This window comes from Oryza sativa, chromosome 9, assembly GCF_034140825.1.
Source record: "Oryza sativa Japonica Group chromosome 9, ASM3414082v1".
Lineage (NCBI taxonomy): Eukaryota > Viridiplantae > Streptophyta > Magnoliopsida > Poales > Poaceae > Oryza > Oryza sativa.
Window position 1 is genome coordinate 24,991,777 of NC_089043.1, and position 16,236 is coordinate 25,008,012.

The 16,236-nt window shown below is 42.4% G+C and overlaps 2 protein-coding genes and 1 long non-coding RNA gene across 3 annotated transcripts; 2 read left to right on the forward strand and 1 right to left on the reverse strand.

The window, feature by feature from the left end:
- Nucleotides 1–34: 34 nt before the first annotated feature.
- On the reverse strand, nt 35–3,273 carry LOC4347634 (RHOMBOID-like protein 2). Its single transcript, NM_001422865.1, has 5 exons — nt 2,898–3,273; nt 1,539–1,702; nt 937–1,103; nt 605–852; nt 35–406 (listed from the first exon to the last, which is right to left on the reverse strand). The coding sequence occupies exons 1-5, from the start codon at nt 3,176–3,178 to the stop codon at nt 295–297; spliced, it is 972 nt and encodes a 323-aa protein (NP_001409794.1). The 5' UTR covers nt 3,179–3,273; the 3' UTR covers nt 35–294.
- Nucleotides 3,274–7,964: 4,691 nt separating this feature from the next.
- LOC9267672 (uncharacterized) lies at nt 7,965–9,419 on the forward strand. The gene is made up of 2 exons (XM_015755282.3): nt 7,965–8,504; nt 8,626–9,419. The coding sequence occupies exons 1-2, from the start codon at nt 8,226–8,228 to the stop codon at nt 8,821–8,823; spliced, it is 477 nt and encodes a 158-aa protein (XP_015610768.1). The 5' UTR covers nt 7,965–8,225; the 3' UTR covers nt 8,824–9,419.
- Nucleotides 9,420–10,381: 962 nt separating this feature from the next.
- On the forward strand, nt 10,382–13,261 carry LOC136351829 (uncharacterized). The gene is made up of 3 exons (XR_010735096.1): nt 10,382–10,611; nt 11,493–11,597; nt 12,971–13,261. It is a non-coding gene; the product is annotated as an uncharacterized lncRNA (long non-coding RNA).
- The last annotated feature ends 2,975 nt before the right edge of the window (nt 13,262–16,236 follow it).

Consider the following 16,236-nt stretch of genomic DNA (forward strand, 5'->3'; position numbering starts at 1 on the left):
CTCTTCAGATCAAGAGCATTTGAACAGACCAGAATGCATAGAACAACTTTTCTGCAATGAAGGCATTTGAAGCAAGAAGTAACGGGAAAGCATAAAAATAACTAGAATGCTCAACCTATATAAACTTCAGTGGCCGACGGAACAAATTTACAGGAAGAACAAATCGCGATACAGTAAAGAACAAACATGATAAACAAATTTGTTCATATATCTACAAACACACAAGCATAAAATGGTCCTCTGAATACTACGGTTTTTTTTTTTTGCCGAAAATTCAACAGAAAACTAAACTCCTTAGGTATTGCACTTCCACTTCGATGTGGGTACGCAGTTCAGGTAGTGGCACCAGTGGCATCCGTCATTTCCATTCTTACCCTTGAAGAGCATCACTAGTGAAACCACAAACCTGCATTGCAAATTCTTGGTATCAGGATCATTTCAAGTTTGACATAAAGATACACCATCTGGATGATGCCCACTAATAAGGAAATAAATCACCAGCATGAACGCATATTTCTATATATCATATTTTGGACTATGAATATGCACATAACAGTGGTGTTCCCCAATATTTCTAACCATATATTGTAGCCAATTAACTTACCCGACAAGCAGCAAAACGAATGCCACAACCCACAAAACATATTGGTATGCTTTGTATTTGGGAGGCTGATTAGTTTGGGGCAACTCATGTCGTTCCATCCAACCAAACTGTGGCCTTGCCAACAAAACAAATCCCAAAAGGAAGCCCGTCACAAATCCACCGATATGAGCAAAGTTATCGGCATGAGGTAGTATCCCAATAGCCAAGTTGATTGCGATTATAAATAGAAGAGTTATTATGGCTGCTGCCTGCAAGAGTGGATTAGCTTGATCAAAACAAACATCAAGCAACTGAATAGTGAAAATGTATGTGCATCTATCTCATTTACTAACCTTGTTGGAATAAATAGTCCAGTTCATAATAAGCTCAGAAAGCATTGATCCAAGCAGTCCAAATAAAGCTCCAGAGGCTCCAACAGAGATGTAGTTATTACGAAGGAAAAGCGCAGACAACACACTCCCGCCAAAACCAGATAGCAGGTATATGGCACCAATGCGAACTAGTAGGTAAGGAAACTAGTGTCAGTTTACAGATTATTAACATGCACGGAGTGGTGACATCAAAATAGAATAATAAATAGAGCACTAAAGAAAGTCTTAAGAAGAAGCAAAAGGTGACACAACTATGGAGACAATTAGAAAAATGAAGTCATTTATGATTTTATTTTCATATAAGAATGGCAACCCAGCTTCGACTACTAGATCTGCTAGAAGTATTGGGATCCTATCCGTTTGAGAAACATAATGTCATCAGAACAGAAACCATAGCCATGCATTTCAAACCAGGTCAGGAGTGTTCAGTGTATATCTTGACATTGAAACATCCACAAAACAGAAATTCTATGAGATGGCATGTATTCAAAGATATATGTTAACACTAAGAACGTATTCTCATAGTTAAAAATGACACTGAATCAGCATAGTAAGAAACTTACCGAACCCAAATTGCTGTTCAAGGCGGATTCCAATAAACAGTAAACTCAGCATGTTCACAACCAAATGGATTAGGCCAGCATGGAGCCAGATACAGCTAATGAGACGCCATCCTTGGTGCTGATGAACAACTTTGTTCCAGTCAAGAGCTCCCATTTTCTGCAAACTGCCAATCAAAAAGAGAGATGTTAATAGGATCACCAATCATGTTGTTCATCCAAGAAAGCTGGGTGCATCATATGATGCAGAGTCTGGGATTTTCATTCCATTATCTAATAAAAATCTTGTTCATCCAAGACTATATTAGTCAGACCTATATTAAATTCGCAAATAAAAGCAAACAGCAGACTTCTGTGGCCAACTGGCCACTGAGCTATTATGTTCCTTACAAAGGCGTTACAATTAAAATAAGCAGGCAGACAAGTACCGTCAAAGAGAAAGCTCCAACATTTACCAGTCTTTGGCTTACGTTTTTTTCTGACAGAACTAGTACACTATACATATTGTTAGTAGGGTATCAGTATATAATAACACATGATCCTAGGCCTGTAGCAACCATGTCATACAATTCCCAGCTGCAATCTGATAAAAGTATCAATATGAAATGTACTAGGTCTGTAGCTTAAATACTGACAGCAGCCATCACGAATATCATAAGAGACTGTCGAAATGAGTTAGTATTGTGCCACAAAAACTACACGATTTAAGGCACACGCTCTGTTCCGAGGTTATATCCCAAGGTGCCCTATTAGCAACAAATTGCACCACAGGGAGACTGAAGCTATGAGTGGATTAAGAAACCAAAAGCAACGAAGCTCTAGATCAGTCCAAGCTATAGTCCGGATTGAGATCTGAATGGTCACCATCGGAGCACAGAGTCACAGAGTTCCCTGTCTCCTGAACTTAAAAACATTAAAAGGTGTGAAAGATTGAATTGAAGGAAAAGGAAGTTTGTTGCAAAATATCCTTGTTTGGATTCCCCTTGGGCAAAGCTTCGGCCACCAAAGAAAAAGCTCGGAGATTTCCTCCCGCTGGTCATACTTTAAGTACACAGAATCGCGCGCTTTCAGTTCATCATCAGTGCTTAAAGATGAGAGTACTTTTAATTAGACCTCCAAACCACACCCGAGAAATTCTAATTTTACTCAAAATTGACCAGTTAGGCAGCTGAAAATCTCGTCTTCCTATTCCTGGCAGCGCCTCGATCAAACTGCAAGATCCGAAACTCAAAAATAAACCCCCCAATCTACCCGCACAATTCCGCCTCGAGCGCACCCAAAACGCCCCCAATTTGAGCGACACCATGGACAACGGCAACAAGATAAAACAAAAAAAATCTCAGGAGAGTGGACAGAACGTACGTGGCGGAAGACGGGCCGAGGAGCGGGTTCTCGCGGAGCGGCTGGAAGGAGAAGCGGCGGAGGAAGCCGGCGACGCAGCCGCCGAGCGCGCTGCCGTGCTTGGGGCAGTTGTTGACGTACATCTCGACGATGAACACCGCGATGCAGGCGACAATCACGGTGGGCACGAGCCACGGCCACCACTTCCTGTCGTCCCGCCCCTCGTACCCGCCGTACCCGTACCCTCCCCCGCCGTACCCCGCCGCCACCCGGCTCTTCTCCTCGCCGCCGTTGCTCGCCATCTCCTCCGATCCCTCTTCCCCTTCCCCTCAGTGGCGAAGAAGAAGCTCAAGTGGCTACTAGTGGTTTCCCCGGAGCTCGGGTTTGGCTTCGAAGCGAGGGGAAGAAGAAATGATGCGGCGGAGGAGGAAGGGAGAGGAGACAGCGACCGGCGTGGGCCCCGCGGTGGGTGGAGGGCCTGTCTCGCTGGCGCGTGGGGTCCCCCGCGACACCGGGCGGTGAGCCGTTGCTGTCTCCGCCTCCTGGCCCCGACGAGGCGTCGAGAGAGAAAGAGAGAGAGAGCAGAGTGGTTGGTCCGGCTCGCTCGCAGTAACTGCTCCACACAGGGGAGGCGAGGAGGCGAGGGGAAGGCGAGCACGCGACGCGGGCGAAGGCGAGGACTCGGCGTACGTGTGGCGTGTCGTGGCGAGACGAGGCGCGAAGCGTGTGGATCCGAGAGGGGGGATCGTTCCACGCCACGGCACCGCGACGGACGCGGGTGCGTGTTGCGGGCGGGGGTGAGCTGTTGCACTGTCGCTCGGCCCAGGTGGCGTCTCCTCTTGCATACTTCCTCCCAAAAAAATATTTAGATTGATCTTATTTTAAATCATACCAATTTTTATAAAACTGTTAAATATGTACATACATTTAGTCTTTGTACTAAATATTGATAAATAGATAAAAAGTTCTGCCAAAATTTTAATAATATTATCAATTACCAAAATTTTGGTATTGTTTTGATTACAGTCTAAACATCCTCAAAATCAATCTAGATAAGAATGTGATATAACCTAAGATAACGAATCTAGATATATTCGTATATAGATTCATTGTCTTGGATTATGTCTCGTTCTTAATTTTTTTGAGTTATGTCTCATTCTTAATTTCTTATTTAGGGTCATATTTTTGAGACGGACGAGCATAGTATAGCCACCTGCTCTGCACGGGCGCCCGCGCCGACTGGGTAAACGGCGCTCCGCCACCACTGTGTCACCCTCACCGTGCCAGCGTAGCCAATGTACAGTACAAACAGTCTACAGTAGATGCTACGTACTACTGTACTACTACTGGGATCCGTGGAAAAGGTGACTGACACGTCGTCGACGCAGCCGCATGCAGCAGCAGTGGAGGCTGTCCTCGTGTCGCGCATTCCGCGTTAGATCTGGGAAGAACTGTGGTGGGATCATATGCAAGCTGACCGCGTCGTAAATGGAACTTTTTTGTGTGTGGGTGCGTACTGTGCGCGTGTACGGCCGGTGTTGCATTTAACCGCGCCGTGCGCCGCCCGCGTACTGTGCGTGCGTACGTACGTACGTGGTGGCGCACGCAACGGGAGACCCCAAGTCCCCAGCCTCGGCCACACCACAACCCCAACTCTCCAAGGCTGTGCCTTGCACGCACCGACGCCGTGCGACGGTGCGAGGGCGTACTACTCAGTTGCATTGCATGCGCTCGCGTAGGCGTAGGGCTCACACCGAGCTGGTCCGTCACGTATGAGTACGTGCTCCAGCTTACCCAGGTCCCCCCACCGACGAGGGATACTACGACTGCAACTTTAGGAGTTACAGTGCAGCCGATGGATAAAAAATCAACGGTTCAGGTGGCAGGAAAATACTGTTCAGAAAATACTATAGCAAATCTGTACGGCAGCGATTACTGTAGCATCGATGGTGCAACAGGATGACAGAGCGAATCAGGGCGTTGGCTCCATCGATCCAACGGCTATAACGTGCTCCGACTGCTAAAGTTAGAGTCGTTACTACTACAGCACCGGATCTCAATTCAATGCAAGCAAGCTCATCACTAGTGATGCCGGAGAACGCCCGCGAAACGGTCGACGCATTGCTATAGTATTTTCTAAACAGTATTTTCCTGCCACCTGAACCGTTGATTTTTTATCTATCGGCTGCACTGTAACTGCTAAAGTTGCAGTCGTAGTACTGCACCAGATCTTGATCCGCTTGCATTGCAGCTGGCTGCAAGCCCTGCAAGCTGTGTACGTGCCTTCAATCCCCGTCCGTCTCGGCGTCTCGATCGATCGCCGGTGAATCGGCGATCGATCATGGCTCTGCGATTTCTGCATGCATTCAAGTGTCGCAGGCGAATTGCTAGCTGGAAAATGGAGTTAGCAAGCATGCATGATGGATGGATATGCTGCCAATGGTATACGGCCGTGGCCAACAAATCCAACTGTACGAACAGGGACGGCTCGCTCACTTTCTTTCACCTCAGCCTTCGTCGTCCTGGCCTCCTGGCCCGCATCCAAAGGGCATGAATTGACCGAGCAACTCATCAGCCAAGCCAGACCCCCAATCCATTCCTGAACTCGTGGTGACTGGTGAGGGCTCCACATGTCGGATCCCAAGCTTTTGGGTATGTTTCGTTAGTGATTGGTTACTAGCCACACTATACCACGCCTCACTTTTCACTGCCACAATTTATTATGTATGTAGGGATGAAAACGGTCGGAAACGATCGAAAAACAGCCTCAATCATTTCCGTAACCATATTCTCGGAAACGAAAACGATATCGGAAATATCAGAAAACCGGAAACGGAATAATACGGACGGAAACATGTCGGTGCAGATCGGAAACCAGTAACAAATATGGAAACATTAAACTATAAAAACATATATTTAACTTTACATAAGTATGTTATATGTATACATAAATTCAAGCTTATACTATATAAATTATAAATTAACTTTATTTTAGCCATGCATAAAAGTTAGAGATTTGATTGAAGAGTCAGTCAATCTGTAAGCTGTGGGCCAAGTATAGACATGCTCTATAAATATCGACATATTTAGAATACGGTAATTACCATATTATAAGAAATGGTAATTTCCACAAGAATACGGTAGATACGGAAACGATCGATATAACAGCAAAACCATTTCCGTTTTTATTTCCATATGTTTTGCCATTTCCATTTTTGTTTTGGTCGACTACCATTTCCATATCGCTCGGCCGGTAGAAAGTCGAAAACGAACGCTAGTCGGCCGGTAATTTCCGTTACTGTTTTCACCCCTATATGTATGTGTTTGGTTAGCTTAACTTCCTTACCAATTTCACCATACTTAATGACTAGCAATTTATTCATCACATTTTATGGTTGTCACAACTTATCTAACATTAGTTGTGGCAAAGTATAACCGGTAACCAAACATATCCTTACTACTGTAGTTAAGACTTCTTTCAAAATCACCAGTTTTTAAAAGGTCAAAGAATAAATAGTTACCCCCCTTCATAAAAAAAAACTAATATATTTGTAGTAGTATTATATTTGTTTTTAGGCAGAAGGAGTATATAGTCTTGACAATAAATTAAAAGCCAGAAATCGAAGAATCAAGGTTATTCAGATTTTCACAATTTGCTTAAAATTCCAATCTCTGTACTTAGCCCTTTGCCTTATTTTACAAAACACATGACGCCATTGTAAAAGATTCCACATAAGTTAAGTGGCTATTAGAAGCTGTGGTGTCACGTTGTCTCGATGGCAAAATCATTTTCCGCAGGGCAGCTGTACTGACCCCATATGTCGCCTCTCGCTACCGGTGGTACCGACTACCGACGATGCCACAGCATTTGCTGCTGAAAGGGAATCATTGGCTTGCCAAGTTAATTAGCAGCAGCAGCAGCAGTATATTTTGGTCCTAATCAAAAGGGATTATGCTACTTGGTGGTTATCTCCATATTGTCATTGAGTTTACTCCTAAACAATCTGATCTTACTTCCTACACGCCAAAGGAACCTCCTAGTTTATTGTTGAGCTTGCATTACGCAAAGCTAAACAATGTTGGATTACGCAAAGCTGAACTATGCTATAGTTCTCTTTGACAGGACTGAACTACTGTAATATTTTCTTCTTTTTTTTTTTGACCGGACTGAACTTGCGTTGTTCATCACTCCAACGTCCATTTTCTAAGAATCGATGTGAATGATGTGATCATTTCAGCCAATGGGCCAGGCTCCGATGGCATATCCATTTCATTGCCAAAATAAACCCTATCACTATTTATTTCAATGGGCCAGGCTCTAAGGACATATCCATTTCGTTGCAAAAAAAAAAAAAGTGAATGTGACGGGACGGCATCCCGTTCAGACGGGATGATATATCTGAGATATCGCCTAATACCTTAGTATCAGCCGATACTTACCAGTATCAGTATCAGGCTGATACTAAGGTATTAGGCGACACCTCGGAGGTATCATACCGTTCAAATGAGGTATCAAACAATACTTACTAGATATCAGGTGATACATCAATGTTATCATTATGTCCGAACGGTATACCTTCTTGTATCATTTCCAAAAAAAGAAACTTATTATTATTATTTATTGGTAAAACCAAAGATTGATAATGCCAAATGTTGCCAATATAAAAGATGCAAATGTGTTGTTGTCTGGTTTGATTCCCTATCAAAATTTAAATTTGGTGTAGTTTTGTAAATAGATGGAGTTCGGTAAAGTTGTAATGGTGAAATCATGTTCAGTTTATTGTCGTACAAAAATTTGGTTGACAACAAAGTGAACAAATCTTAAATATAATTATGTACCGTATAATTGGCTGTATTTAGATTGGTCCAAAGTTTAGAATTTGGTTAAAATTGGAGACGATGTAACTGAAAAATTATGTGTATGAAAGGTTTGATGTGATGGAAAGTTGGAAGTTTGGAAAAAAACTTTGGAACTAAACACACGCACAAACGTGACGAAATATCTTATAGGCCTTGTTGCAATGAGCCTTTTCGGTCAAAGAGCCCAATTGTGTGCTACAAGGCCCGCATCACGAACCACTTGAACCCAAAGATTTCTCATGCCAATTCGGCCCACACCAACCAACCCCGCAAAACCTCCCCTAACACCCCGATGCTCCGCCGCATCGCCGCACTCCGGCCGCCGCCGCCGCCGCAGTCGCGGCGGGATATGCATCCAAGTCCACCACTGCTGCTTCTGCGGGACCACGCCTTCGACGGCATCATGGAGTGCGCCGCTTTCTCGTCCTCTACTCCGTCCTCCTCTATGCGGCCACCCCCACCGCGCTCGCCGGCGGCGGCGGAGGGGCCATGTCCGTGCCCTTCTCCCGTCTTGGCGCCAGCTCCGCCTCGCGCCCCTCGACGCCGGCCGTTTCCTCCTGCGCCACCCGCACGCGTTCCACCGCGTCCTCCACGCCCCGCCTCACCCCGCGCGCCGCCACGGCGCTCCGCCTCGAGGCCGACACCATCGCCTCCTCGCTGCCGGCCTCCATCATCCGCATCCGCAAGCTCCTCCTCCTCGCCCCCCCCCCCGCGCACAACCGCCTCCGCCTCCGCCTCGAGCACATCCTCCTCCTAGGGGAAACCAGGGTAAGCTGCACGCTGTGTTCCTTCGGGAGGCGTATTACAAAGGTCAACTCGTTGAGCCCAATGAGATTTATGCGGCGAGGCGGACAATGTAAGAGCTGCTCATGTGGAATTGAACCCGCAGAAGGCGAATTTGGACCGGATGTTCACTAGCACGGGTCGTGGATGGGATGAGCTTGGTGGCGGTCGTCGTGGGGGAGCAGAATTGAGGGAGGAGTTCCTTGGTGAGGCGAGTGACCGGAGAGCGAATATTAAGGCTGATGGTGATTATGGTGGAGATTGTGGCCATGACTCGGGAGTTGAGTCACTCTACATTGAGTGAGGACTGAGGAGCAGAATCATACTGTGGTACTAACATCAACTAAGGAAGCTTGCCTTCTAGAACAAGTATTGACACCATCTATAAGCTCTCTTTCTTCTGATGGTGAATTAACAGTCGGATGCAGCAATGCTGATTGAGGAGAAGATATTGCCACCCGAGGCTAAAACTAGTGAGATATCTTGTGCTAAAACTGTTGATATTGTCAAATGAAGACTCTGGGTGTCGGCATTTAACTTCACTGCAATGGTCGGATGGCATCTTCGTTTTGCACTCCGTTGTATGAAGAAGGAACAAAGAGAGAGGCATGGGAACTGAAAACCCCTCATTATTTTGAGCACTCGTTCTTCTGATAATTTTTACTGAGTCTTGTGAGTACTCTCAGTCTCTCACACTAGGAGTGAATCTCTCTCTCTCTCTCTCTCTACCTATTGGGGATTGGCATTGCCATCTCAAAATTCTGTGACTATACTACCTATCATTTCTTATACATCGTATAGAAACAATTGAACTTTTATGTGTAATAAGTGTTGCAGGGAAACTCCAGCTAAACTGAATTGTTTGATGTCAGTGTTAATGTCAATATTTAATCTTATTAATTGTTTTATGTTTTCCTTGCTATGTCTTGAGTCTTGGCTAAGAAATCTGGAAATACAGTCCAAAAGAATTAATTTCCAGAGTTGATTTCAAGGAAAAGTAAGACTGGCCTTTTGGATCCTGTTGTCGTATCTACTCATAGACTGGCACTAATCTTTACCTTCTACTTAGTTAACGAAGGATCATTGCATCCGACTACGATTTGATGCATAATCAGTCTTGAACTATACATTGCAGACATGTTATGTCTTCTGTCCATTGTGAATTTGTGATTGCTGAACCTTACTATTTAGTATCATATTTTACCCTGCCAGTTTTGTAGTTCTCAGAATGTTTAACCTGACTGCAAGGTCTAACCTATTAGATATGTGTTTTTCACTTTAGGTATGGTCGACAACCATACAGGTAGTGTTCTTTACCATCCAAAGATAATAAGATATTTGGACTTTTATTCAGAGCGTCATGGTTGTAAACAGCACTGACTGATTAAACAAAAAGAGTTTCTATTTCATTTCACTTAGTGACTAATCAGCTTGACTGTTCTTCAAAACATTGTTCAAGTTTGGAACTTCTGCAATCCCTTGATTAATAATGATTCTTCTATGCAAAACAACAAATTTTCACATGTGAATGTAACCTCAGCGGCTTTCATATCTGCAATGAAGGAACGCGGTACAGATTGAAAGGGCAACCAATGCACAGTGCAAAAGACATTGATGAAAAATCAGAAAACAAATATTACAGGAAAAGTCCATTCAGTTTGGAACAGAATGATGAAGGCTCATGTAGCACTGCAGTTGGCATGCCTTATTGAGGTCTGCAGCTTGCTCACTGTTTCAAATGCACAGTGCTGGAATGTCTTGTGTTGTGGTTGTGAGTTGTGACTGTCTCTGCCATATGCACTTTTATAAAAGACTTTAACTCTTCAATATGCACTGGAATGCTGAATGTAATGAATTGGCAGTCTGTAGGATCAAAGTTCCCGGGTCGATGGGATCGAGGAACAGGGTCGAGAAACATGGTACGCTACTTACAAGATGGGAACGAAAATGACCTCGTGTTCCTGGGACGGTGTTCCCGGATTGAGGATCGCTGCCACCGACCCCGTTTTCTGTGACTATGGGATTTGTTCTTCTGAATATCATTTGAAACCTCTGAATTTCAACTTGCATGATATTGTGAACCCACTAATTGGTACGTGATGTCATCATGGTTATAATGTCTGATATTATCTGCCAAATATGCTGCTATCATTGGGCTCCATTTTACTGCTTTGCAGATGTTTTTACTTTCTAAATAACCTGTTTTAGGATTTTTTTTATGTCATTGACTGCCTACTTTTTTTAGTTTGAGTTTTTAAGTGTTAACACCCAATTATACTTTAATTATTCTGAATTCTGAACTAACTTATTGTCCTCTTGCCACCTGAAATTGTCAGCTCTCCCTTCAAATAATAATACTATGATCCTCAAGTAATATCAACTAGTAGTAGCATTCTCTGTACATATCAGATAATCGTGCTTGTCATTTTTCTTTTGGCCTTCTTGTGTGATGGGACTTAGTTCTGATTTGTGTCTCCTATCTAGCTTTATGTCCTTTTCTGAAAATTTATTTGTTTGATAGTGTCATTAGATGCTTATAGTAAATGGTCTATTCTTGTAACATGTATTGATGACAGCATGGGTTAAAGGATATAGGTCTAGTTTAGCAATCGAGCATAACCTCATTTATGATGTTAAGTGCTGATGAAGATTGAAATGTATAAAAACAATCTATGTTGTCCACAATCCAACAGACATATTAAGCAGGTCTCTCTCGCTCTATTTAATTCAATTGATAGTAAGCTTTTCTATCAGCTTTTGTACCTCTGCTATCATTTTCGGGTATATCTTTTGTCCTCTACTTTCTGTCTGCCTTGTTGTTGCTACTTCTTATGGGAAAAACATACAGGATTACTTTTGTGCGCCAAACCCATATTCCTTTTTTTTTTCTCAAACCATTATGCAGTGTTTTGCTATTTGTGCTCTTACATGGGTGTTTTGAACTGAGCTAACTATTTTTCTTGAATGATACAGAGCAAAGAGAGGTGATATATGGTCTCTACATTGCACTTATTATTCTGGAAATATCATCTCTATCATTTATGTTGCCTATATTAGCTGGATTCTTTTGGCCCACAGGTATGTTGACATCACATAAACATCTTATTCCTAATTAATTGTGCTGAATGGAATTAAGAGCGTATGGACGAATTACGTAAGTTACGTTTGGTATGGTGTGATTAATTGCCGTTGCTGTTAAGCCTTTCCAGTTAGGTGTGCTGGGTTGATCCAATGCAAGGCCGTATTTGTATCATCAATAATTGCCATTGCAGCCGCCGCACGCACGACCCACATGACCCATCCACTCTTGGTCACTCATATCAGTGTTTCAGCTTTCAGCCTTCAGCCTACAGAAAAAAAGGGGGGTGTTATTACAAACAGCTTTTTAACTAATTAGTACCAAGGAATAATCATGTGGGTAATAGTAACAATTTTTGGGAACAGGTCCACGTGAAGATTACTATTGTCCAGCTCTGTAGGCACAGCTAACACATGCTGACATGCAATACTACTGCTGCTCTGCTTCTCCCTCTCTTGGGGTTAAACAGGATGTCATCAGCATTAGGCCAGGAGGTCGACGCCAAACCTAATATCCCAGTCCAGTGAACAGTGGCCGACAGAATTAGAGTTAGAGATCGGATTAGATTGAACCCTATTTAGTGGTAAATTCATACAATCGATGACAGTAAAAAGGTTAGTATATCCTTAAAATATAGCTGAGCTCAAACTGAGCGTGCTTAAAAGCTCGAAGACACAGCTTGAGCTCGAGCCCAAACATACCAGCAATGTAGAGGGATGTATTACTCCCTCCGTTTCAAAATATTTGACACCGTTGACTTTTTAGCACATGTTTGACCGTTCGACTTATTAAAAAAATTTATGAAATATGTAAAACTATATGTGTACATGAAAGTATATTTAACAATGAATCAAATGATATGAAAAGAATAAATAATTACTTAAATTTTTTGAATAAGACGAATGGTCAAACACGTACTAAAAAGTCAACGGTGTTAAATATTTTGAAACGGAGGGAGTATATCGCTATTCAGGTAAGTTTTGTGAGGGAGATTTGTTCAATCCCTCTCTTGATGTTCTTCTCCTCCCAACGTAAGTCTCCTCAACTCTAGCAGCACTATCCTCCGGCTGTGCTTATGTCATAGCGTTGGACCATGACACAGGACTTAGTAAAGCCTTATATGTAAGTACGTGCCATGGGGGTCCGGTGTAAAATCATGGGGCTGTTTCAACCAACATTCACTGCACGACTACCAAAATTCAGCAGCATATAGTAACTCCTTTTACCCTCATGACAGCCATGCATGATCTCTGCACCACACAACTGTGAAACGCTGCAGTATAACCACCACCGCCGAGCCTCCTGATTCACACTTGCCGCTATGACTGTCAGTAGCCTTTTTACCGGCCAACCTTTCTTGTTCTGGCTGCAGATCGATGGACGGATGCCCGGACGACTTTCGATCAGGGGCGTCAAACTGTCATAAACCTGAAAAAGCATTGGTCATTGGCTCCTGTTAGGACTGAGATGTTCCGACATGTTTGTTACCCGCGGTTATCACCATTTATCAATAGAAGTTATTACTACATCCGTCTCAAAATAAGTACATCTAGTATATAGCACATCTTATATAAATTCGTAGTATTAAGATATATCACATCCAACATTAGATGTGTTTATTTTGTGACGAAGGAAATATCAAACTTGCATAAAGTTAATCCCTAAAATCTGTCACATCTTAGCAAAACAAGACTGTTTGGAAAGCTATTGATTATGAGAAGCTGGTGAATAGCTGGTTGGTAAAAATCTGAAAAAACTTGATTTCTTAGTTTCTAATTTCTAGTTTATTTTTTGAATTTTATAGCTACATTTTTTTTGAAAAATGTGGATTGTTTAGAGAGCTCGAGCCTGAAGATTATAGAAGAAGTTGCAGTAACTAGAAGCTTCTCTAACTATGGCCCAAAAGAATTTTGCCATATATACATGTAGGATCAAATTTATTAAAAGAAATTTTTGTTATAACTCTGACTATAACTAGATAGTTGTCTAAGTTAATCAAACTTGACTACTATTAAAGCTCTAAGAATGTAGCCTTTGGCTAAATCTTATTAACAAATATTGTATGTTTCTATACCTGTCTGAGTTGATCAATGGTCAAAGTGATCGAGAAGGTTAGTAGTCAAGTGATCGAGAAAGTTAGTTGCCGCTTTACTATATCGGCTACTCCCTCTGTTTCGTATTATAAAATACTTTTGACTTTGTCTTAAAGTATTGCTATGCTTGTTGAAAATATTGTTATATTTGTTTATAAACTTAATTAAATACGGAGTATAAAGTAGTTTGATTTTAAAAAACTTAAATCATACTAACAAAGGGAGTAATCAAACATGGTGGTAAGTTGTGGTAGCCAACCAATCAGACAGCTATTTGCCGTACTCCATCTGTTCAAAAAAAAATTAAACTAGGAGGGGATATGACCATCCCTTCTAGAACAATAAATCCGAACTATCTTAGTCCAGATTCGTTGTCCTAAGAGGGTTTTTTTTTAACGGAGTGAGTAAACCTTTGGATGCTACTACTAGCTATAGCATCGGTCGATCTGTCGTTGCAAAGGATTGAGTGGCTGGATGCTACTACTAGCTACAGCTATATGTCAAGTTCTCTACAGAAAACTGGACCGGATGGCGCAGCTACTCCCTCCATCCCCAAAAAATCTAACCTAACTAAAAATATAATTCATTCTAGTACAACGAACTACCTGGCTGCACGGACGACGTCGCCGGCCGGCCGTCCCGTCGCTTCCGGTGTCCGGGTGACTTCGCCTTCGCTACAGACCAGAAGCAGCATCTTCCGCGGGAGCCCAACAGTCAACAGTGGCCGCCGTACCGTACGTGCACAGTTACAGCTGCGGCCATACCCGCCCGATCGGGGCAGGTTCGATCAGTCGCCGTGTTCGCTAGGAAAGTCGCTGGATCCACCGCGAATTCCGTGTAAAAGCTTAGCGCCGCCGCGCGCTCCGTCTCCACGGGCCTTTTCCACCGTCTACAGCCCGTACAGTTGCTTTCTTGGCACCGGTGTTGAAAGAGGAGCGCTAGTTCGGCTGTTTATAGTTCAGCCTAAAGTTTGGATTTTGGTTGAAATTAGAGATAATGTGACTGAAAAGTTATATGTGTATGACAGGTTGATGTGATGGAAAAGGACTAAAGTTTGGATCCAAACTTTGGATCTAAACACAACTTTCGTGTGAGTTTCAATTTAAATCCTAAGTATAACATTCATTCCTGGCTGCAAGTATTCCTGCATTTTATACTCCCTACGTTGAAAAAATAAAAAACTGTTCAAATCTGTTGTACTAGGAGGTTAGTTTTTTTTTACGGAGGAGTATGTTCCTGATTTATTTTTCATTTTTTTAAAAAAAAGTAATATGTAAGTATTAGTAAAGGACGTCCTCGCAAAGAGACAGGAGGCAGCAGATGTTGGGGTGGGGGTGCATTGCAACTTTGCAAGGCAAGGATATGAGAGATCTTGTGAATTTGTGATCAGCTAGCCGTCTCTGAGCTTGCGCAGGATGGGCAGCAAACGCAATTTATTGCCCGCCCGGCGGCAGAGGGACCCGCACACCAATGCAGTTAACGGACGCGGATGCTTATCCTTACCCGGCTCCAAACGGTATATATATTGCAAATAAAATACGTGCTCTTAGTGATTTAAAAGTAAAGACGGTAAAATAAATTTTAATGAAAAGTTTCCAAAAATCAGCTTTAATTTAAAGTTATAAATTTAAAATTTAGTTAATAAGTATAAGTATAAGTATAAACGAAAAGATGAGACCGGGTGGTAGCTGATGTACCCCCTTTCATCACCGAGGAGAGTCATCTGTTTACATCAGGCTACCAGCCAAACTCGAGGCCAATCTCAGGGCCCTTTGATTAAAAGGTAATTTATAGGAATTTTAGAGGATCTTATTTCTATAGGATTTTTTCCTATATATGGCCCTTTGAATCAAATGAATGGATCCTATAGAATCCTATAAAATTCCTATGGATTGTCTTTTTTCATGCAAGTTTTGGAGGAAATTTAACATGATGTAGAACCTCATGGAAAGAATCCTTTTGAGTCTCTATCTCTCTTCAAATTCCTGTGTTTTTCCTGTGTTTTGTAATCTCCTGTTTTACACTTGCATTCCTGTCAGAATCCTATGTTTTTCTTATTTCTCCGTTTTTTCATTCCTGTGATTCAAAGCGCCCCTCAATGTGTGCAATGTGCAGTGCACACTGCTGCCTCTCGAAAACTTATACCGAGAGTATTTCAAAATTGGAGAGAGCAAAGATAGTACGATACGCAGGTTGTACGTAGTAATACTTTGGTGCATGGTCCAGATTTGTTAAAAATCTCGAGTGAACTATATTGCCGCAGATTATCTTCTCAATTATAGTGATAAACAAAATGTTTTAAGAACTGAACTAAACAAATACTCCTTATATTTTGTAGTGTCAGACAAATAATCTGGTGGATGGATAAATCGAAAATAATAGGGCCATAAAACAGAAGCAAATACTAGTAGCACTTTCTGAGCAGCCTAAAGGAGGTGCCATGTTTTTTAGCATAATTTTTTAAGTAAATTTCACTTTGACCCACATTTTATTACCGATATTTTACTTTGTATCACCCTTTAACTAATATTTTTACCTAGGTAAT